At 61.2% G+C, this 7,215-nt stretch overlaps 1 protein-coding gene across 1 annotated transcript; it reads left to right on the forward strand.

Moving 5' to 3' along the window:
* Window positions 1–805: 805 nt before the first annotated feature.
* On the forward strand, window positions 806–2,885 carry LOC129331945 (translation initiation factor IF-2-like). Its single transcript, XM_054982641.1, has 2 exons — window positions 806–886; window positions 1,899–2,885. Exons 1-2 carry the CDS (start codon window positions 806–808, stop codon window positions 2,883–2,885), a joined length of 1,068 nt encoding a protein of 355 aa, XP_054838616.1.
* The last annotated feature ends 4,330 nt before the right edge of the window (window positions 2,886–7,215 follow it).

The following is a 7,215-nucleotide window of genomic DNA, read 5'->3' on the forward strand; positions in this document are numbered from 1 at the left end:
CGGAGGCGGAGGAAGGGGGGGACCTCCCTGGCCCTGAGAGGGAACGCAGGCGTGCGGTGAGGGAGGAAGCAGAAACGGGGCCTGCGCCTGGGCCTGACTGCCGCTGGAATTAGATGGGAAGGAAGATGAGCTTCGGGAGGGGGACCAGAGGTGGGCTGCCAGACACTGTGATGCGGCCACCGCCACGAAGGCCACCTGCCCGTCAGAGGAGTCCAGCTCGGACAGAAAATGTCGGGAGAAATCAGGAGGCCTGAAACCCTGCGTGCTTTGTGGTGCTGCCTGCTCTTTGGTCTCTTGAGTGCTTTGTACCACCTTTGAAAAACGTTGTCCCAATGGGGTGGAAAACACAATTCACAGATCTGCTGTTGAAACCTATGCAAATGAAGACAAACGAGCAATCACAGCAAAGGTGTCCCTGACGAGCAAAGCTTCCGATATGCAGGTGGGGCAAGGGCCTTGGCTCCATGGCCGCCTGTTCTCGGCAGCTGGGCTGCCGCCTGGCAGGGGGCTTCCCTCTTCAGCAGTCACTGGGGCGGGAGCAGTGAGCTCTGAGCTCCCCCCTCCTGGCCTTCTCTCCGGGGATCCTGGGAACCTCGTGAGGCCACACCCACGAACGCTGTTCACATGACGGCCGAGTCGCTGCTTGCAAAGCCTTTTCGGGTTGCCATTTTGTGCCTGTTGCACAGATGCAATGTGGCTGAGCGGGGTGGGTGAGGGCTTGCCTTCCAGGGGCCACGCTGCGAACCTCAGGCAGAGGAGAGGCTGAGGGCGGTGGGCCTGCTCTCTCCAGACCTGGCCCGTCCACATGCCGCTCCAGGCTCTGATGGTCCCAGGCCCCGTGTCGTCCAGTTCTCTCAGCTGTGCAACTCTGCCCCCTGCCGCGAGAGTTGGCTGCTTCTGCCTCCTGCATCTCCCACTGGGTCAGCTGGGCACTGGTTTGGTTTTTGTCAAATGCAGAGTCTGGATGGGCACAGCCAGGGCTCCCTCCCTAGGCCCTCCGTTCGCTCCAGTTCTGGACCGTCTTTGAGTCTCAGGTCACTCACACTTGATCTGGGAGGTGTGGCGTGCCTGCAATTCACAGCGCCCCTGGGGGGGGGGGGAGAGGGGCCGGCCAAGTCACAGGCAGCCCTTTCCCACCCCTATTGCAAGGGCTGCTGATGACGGCGCAGGACGTTTGTGGCCTGTGAGCAGCTGCTGTGCCCTGAGTCACCTGTGCTGTGTGGCAGGAGACGGAGACGCCCCCGTGGCCTGTTCCTATCCCTGGTGCGCCCTTTGGAATTCGGCTTGTGAGGAGGGGCTTCTCTTAGCTCAGAGGCACGAAAGGCCCCATAAGCTTTCCTTCCCCTGCGATTCAGTTTCTGCAAAGATTGGCAGTAGCAGAAGATTAATTCCTTGGGGGGGGGGGAGGAAAAGACCCCCCCCATCCTTCTCCATTGCCCAGGGGCTCCCTCCTACACCACTTGGCTGCAGGACCCCCCTGCTGGCCCTGCAGCTTGGGGCAACAGCAGGCCAAGTCTCGGCCCCCGGAGCCAGGCCTTCCTTCCTGTAGAGAGGCTGGGGGCCAGCTTGCAGCCTGCAGGGGCTCAGTCCTGCTCTGGGGGGCTGGTTCAGATGGGCGGGGCGGGGGGGGGCTGTCCTGTCAGATGGATCTTGATGGGGCTTGGCAGCATTCCTGTGGCGAAAGGGGCACTGTTTTGCAAGGAAAAGAGCCCCGTTTGTGAATCTTGTCAGCTTGCTCTGTAGCAGGCTCTGCCAGGCCAAGGCGCACAGTCCGCCTTCAGAGGAGCAAGGATCGGGTCCGTTAGCAGAGAGTGAGCAGCTTTCCAGAGTCAAAGCTCCTGCAATCTCTCCCAGTGGGACGGTGCTACTGGACCCATTCTTGCTCTCTTCTCCTACAGACCAACACGGCTACCCCCAGAAGCCCCTTCAGAGGGTGTCTCTTGGGTGGTGTCTATTGGACCGCCTTCCAGCCCAGCCCAGCCCAGCCCAGCCCACGGGCACTCTTTCCGCAAGGGACGCGAGCCAGCGGCAGGGCCCCGTCCCCAGTGCGGGGGCGCGACGGTTCCAGGCCTGGGGAAAGCAGAAGGCAGCCGCGGGCCCCTGGAGTCAGGCCCACCGGCCAGCCCCAGGCCTCGGCCTCCGAGAGCGGAGCCCCCGAGCGGAGCCCGCTTGCAGCCCCCGCCGGCGCCAGAGAGGAGGGCGGGCCCGGCCGGGCTGCGGCGTGCCTGACCCCGGCTGCTAATCCCGTCTGGGCCGGGCGGCCAAGAGATCGTCTTGCGCCCCTCCCGCCCGCCCGCCCTGCTTACGGGGCGAATTGCTGGGATGGCCACGCGGCCGTCTCGGGTTCGGCACCTGCTGCTTCCAGGCGGCGGCCAAGGAGCCCGGCCCAGGGCAGGGGGCGGCCACGGGCCGGGGTCCCCCTCCCGGGGAAGAGCCGGGCCTGCTGCTGCGCTCAGCATCCGGCGCCCCTGCCCAGCCCCCGGGCCTGGCAGCCCGCCCGCCCGCCCGCCCTCCGAGGGCCCGGGGCAGCTTCACCATCACGGCCCGCTGGGCTGCGAGCGCAGGGCCGGCCCGGAGCCACCCGCCAGCGCGGGAGCAGAGCGGCGCGCGGCCCAGGGCGGAGGCAGGAGACGGCGGGAGGCTCCCGGGCTGCCTGCCAGGAGTCCCGCCCCTGCGAGGCCCCTTGCCCCGAAAGCCCGTCGCAGCCAGGCCCCCGGGCGCTCGCCTCGCCACGCCTGCCCCTTAAGCCAGGCCCCGCTGGGCCCCCGCGGGTGGCTTGGCGAGGAGCCGGGAGTCCCCGCTGCGGAGGCGCCTCGGGCTGCTGCGAAGAGCGCGCAGGCACCCGCGCACCCCCCCCCACAAGTGTTCTGAAAGGGGTCAAGTAAGAAATTGTTGGTCTGCTACTAACCAGTATGTGTTACTCAATCACTCAAACAGACCTGCATACCCGAGGACTGGAAAGTGGCAAACGTCACAAGCGTTGTTGTTCAGAAAGGGTCTAGCGCGGAGCCAGGGAATTGCACGCTAACATCCATCCGGGTAAATCAGTTAAAACTGTTGCAACAGAATGATTAAGCACAAAGAGGAGCAAAACTCGCGGCAGGACGACCAGGGCGGCTTCTGCAGAGCCGAGGGCCGCCTCACGCGCCTCCTGGAGATCTCGGGGAAAGGGAACCAGCTTGTGCTTAAGCGCAACCCGGGGGGCATTTCTTCCTTGGGCTTTCCCAAGGCGTTTAACAAGGTTCCTCGTCAAGGACTCTGAGTGAGCTGAGTAGCCACGGGGTAAGAAGGCGGGTCTTCTTCTTCTTCTGGTTTAATATTGGTGAAATGGCAGGAAACAGAGAGTGGGAATAATGGGCCGTTCCGGCAACGCGGGGAAGCGAGCAGAGGGTCCCCCCAAGCCAGGACTGGTACTGGGCCAGCCCCCTTTCATTTGTTCTTGAGAGACCTGGAACTGGGGTGTGTTGTGTGTGCGTGTGAGCAGCGTAGAGGCCGAGCGTGCAGGTGACACAACTATCCGGGGCGGTCAAAACCGGCGCCGACGAGGAAGAAGTCCAGAAGGGCCTCCGCGAGCGGGGCGGGGGCGCGACCATCTGCCCCCGGAAGTTCAGGGCAGGCAAGAGCCAGGCGCCGCCGCCAGGGGTCCTGCCCGCGCGGCCCTCCCAGCGGCAGCCGGTCCGGCCTGGCCCGCCGCCCCGCGTGCGAAGGGGCCAGCAGCCAGTCCAGCCCGCAACCCGTCAGGAGCGGCATCGCAGAGCGGCGGAGCTCCGAAGGCCGCCCGGCCTCCCCTCGCCGCTCGCCGAGCCAGGAGCCAGGAGCCAGGAGCCGGGCCCCGCGGCTCGCCCCAGCGCTGCCCCCGCCCCGCCCCGCCCGCAGGCCTGGCCCGGAGCCCCGTCCCTTCCCGGGCGGGGCTGCCAGGCGCTCCGGGGGAGGCGGCGGCGGAGCCCGCGGGGCGCTGAGTCGCCCGCCCCCCGCCAGCGTGGCCCGCTCGGCCTGGCAGCGGCTCTGCGGGGCCCCCGGGAGCGAGGCTGGGCCTTCCGCAGGCCCAGCGGGCGCCCCCACCGGGCCAGGCCTCCCGGGCAGCTTCCAGCGCAGCGCGATCCTCTCCCGCGCCTGAGATGCGGCAAAGGAGCCCCCGGGCCTTCGGAGTCTGGGCCGGGGCGGTTTCAGCAGGGCGCCTGGCTCCAGGCTGGCTGCCAGAGGGGCCTTTTCCTTTCTGAGAGCGAAGCCAGAACAATGCCGAGGTCTGCTAGGCTGGGCCAGGAGCCGTGCCAGCCGGGGAAGGTTGGCAGCTTCCTCCAGACCCAGCCAGTTCCCCTGAGCCAGGTGCCCTGGTGCCCACCGCCTGATGCCCACCTGCACAGCCTCTAGCTTGGGCGGGGGGGGGGGGGACCAGCCCTCCGGCTCCATCCCTTGCAGTTTACAAAGTGGGGTCAAAGAAGCAGCCACCATCTTTTGCACACCTGCCTGAACAACGTGGCCTTGGCACATTGGCTCTGCGCCATTGGCCTGCCAATCCTCCACGCCTTTCAAAGCGATTCCTGCTTCTGGTCCTCATGAAACAGGCGGGCTGGCTTGCTGCTGTGAAGGCCACTTCCTTTGGCTGCTCTTGAGGCCCTCAGCCTCTTGGCTGACTTTGGGTTTGGCTTCGGAGGCTCTTTGAACTCGGGCCTCAGTGCCACGGGGTGCTCGCAGAGGCACGTGGCACAGGCCACAGGCCGGTTCAAACAAGACCCTGCTGGAGAAGTGCAGAGTCCTGTGGGCAAGGCCTTTTGCCTCAGCCAGGGCCCCATTTCAGACTCCCTTTTGAAGTGCATGCCAGCTCCAAATGTCTGTGCCTGCAAGAGAGGTTTTCTACATACGCAGTTGGGCGCATGCCGATTACTGCCGAGCGTAAGGATTTCCTAGAAACTAAACTACGCTCAGGAACCAATGAACAATATCAAAACATCTCCTTAAGCACAGTGAATTCACATGAATATAAACTCTTCAGTACAAAAATACCAATTTATATGTCAATTCATACATCAATGAAAGATACCAGTCAAGAGATACAAATAATTCTTCAATACATATTTACAGTGCCATTTACAATAGACGGTATCCCTCAAAATATTCTCAGTGTAATGAACTCAACGTCTCTCTCCTTGCCGAAATGTTGATTCTTAGTTTCCAAGATATTAACAAAACACTGGAGACCTCCGTGCCAACAGATGATAAAAGGGTACGCGGGTAAAGCAAGAGGTCCCATAATCTTGTATCTTCCACAGGCGGCGGGTGAGTGAAGACTGCGAAGAGGCCAAGACTCCCTTTCCCTCACCTGTAGTCGTGAAGAGCAAGTCAGCGTAATGCTTGTGATAGAGATGGAAGAAGGGCCCCGAAGGGCCCCCTGCCCTCCAAGTGGCCAGCTATCTTAAAACAGCTTGTTTCATATGACACCAACTTCCTCAGGGGCTGATAAACAATCCACCAGAGCGTTAAACTTTCATACAATGAAAATCTCACGCACATACAATTCAGCGCACTCCAGGACGGTCATAGGACTTGAGCCGCTCCAGCTGCTCAGAACGAGCTGGGCATGATGCTCTGCCATGTGCTCCCTGGTCAAGTCCCACCAGAAGAGTCAAAGCTGAAGGACCAAAGTGGGTCCCAGACAAGCCGAAGCGTCATCGAGTGGTAACACTGGAAGCCCCACGGAGGCCGTCTAGTCCAACCTTGTGCTCCTTGCAGGAATCCTCAGCTACAGTACCCAGGAGAGACGGCTGCCCAGGGAAGAAGAGTCAGCCACCCCCAGGGCAGGGGGTTCTGCTGCTGAAAGGCTCTCGCCATTAAGAAGCTCCTCCTAATAGTTAACCAAAATCTACTTCCATGTAGTTTCCGCAAGTTAGTTCTAGTTCTCTCGTCTGGAGAGAGCGGGGCGGGGGCGGGGGCGGGGGCGGGGTTGTTCCTGAGTGGTCCTGCTGGCTGCTCCCCCACATGAGTGGCATCTCAGTTCCTCTTCCCCGGTTGCCATCCTAGGCCCCTGCAGGAGCAGCCGCCCACACGGAGCAGGTTGGCTAGGAGTGGGCAGCTGGCAGTCTGCCCTCCGCGGGCACAAGAGGCACTCGGCCTCCCTTGAACAAGTGGCCATGACAGCTGGTTGGTCAACGGGAGGGGGGTTTGAGGAAGAGCCCAAATTTGTAGTGGTGGAGCCCATGTTAATGGGGGGGTATCCAAAGTTGCTTGGCCAAGACCCCCTCCAGTTGCCAAAGGTGGACCTAGTAGTAATAATAATAATAATAATAATAATAATAATAATAATAATAATAATAATAACATTTTATTTATATACTGCCCTTCAGTACAACTTAATGCTCACTCAGAGCGGTTTACAAAGTATGCCATTATTATCCCCATAACAAAATTCCCTGTGAGGTGGGTGGGGCTGAGAGAGCTCTGAGAGAGCTGTGACCGATCCAAGGTCACCCAGCTGCCTTCAAGTGGAGGAGTTGGGAATCGAACCCGGCTCTCCAGATTAGAGTCCCGCTGCTCTTAACCACTACACCAAACTGGCTTTCAGGAGAGGGTGTCCCATAATTCTCAGCATCTGTGAGATGGCAGGCTGCTTTCTGTCACGGGGGTCTGAGCACAGCCCCTCCCAAGGGCTCCTCTTGTGGCCAGCCAGGCAGAGCACAGGCCCAGAGCACGAGCGGCAGGCCAGACAGCAGCAGGCACCTCGCCTGCCTTCTTGGGAGGGGGGACACCAACCCAAGCCCCTCCATGCATAGTGAGAAAGAGGCGGCCATCAGCATCTTAATGATAATGATAATAAACAACTGTGCTTATATACCGCTCTTCTAGACAGATTAGTGCCCCACTCAGAGTGGTGAACAAGTTGGTGTTGTTATTATCCCCACAATACAGCTGGGGGGCTGGGCTGAGAGGAGGGTCTCACAAGGTCAGTCATGGAATTCGAACCAGTAGAGTGCTGATTCACAGCCCAACCACCTAACCACTGTGCTGCTCACAGATTCCCTAGGGGAGAGGAATCTCATTTCCAACAGCCACAAGCAATGCTACACACACACACACTGCGCTCTGCCAGGCTGCCACATGGCTGGGCCCAGCATTTTCTGGCTCAGAGTGGGCAAAGCTCTGAAATGCCCCAAAGAGCCCTGCAGGGCACGCCACTGAAGAGTTGCACTGGGGCGGAGGAGCAGGAACCTGCCATGGAGC

Source organism: Eublepharis macularius, chromosome 6, assembly GCF_028583425.1.
Source record: "Eublepharis macularius isolate TG4126 chromosome 6, MPM_Emac_v1.0, whole genome shotgun sequence".
Taxonomy (NCBI): Eukaryota; Metazoa; Chordata; class Lepidosauria; order Squamata; family Eublepharidae; genus Eublepharis; species Eublepharis macularius.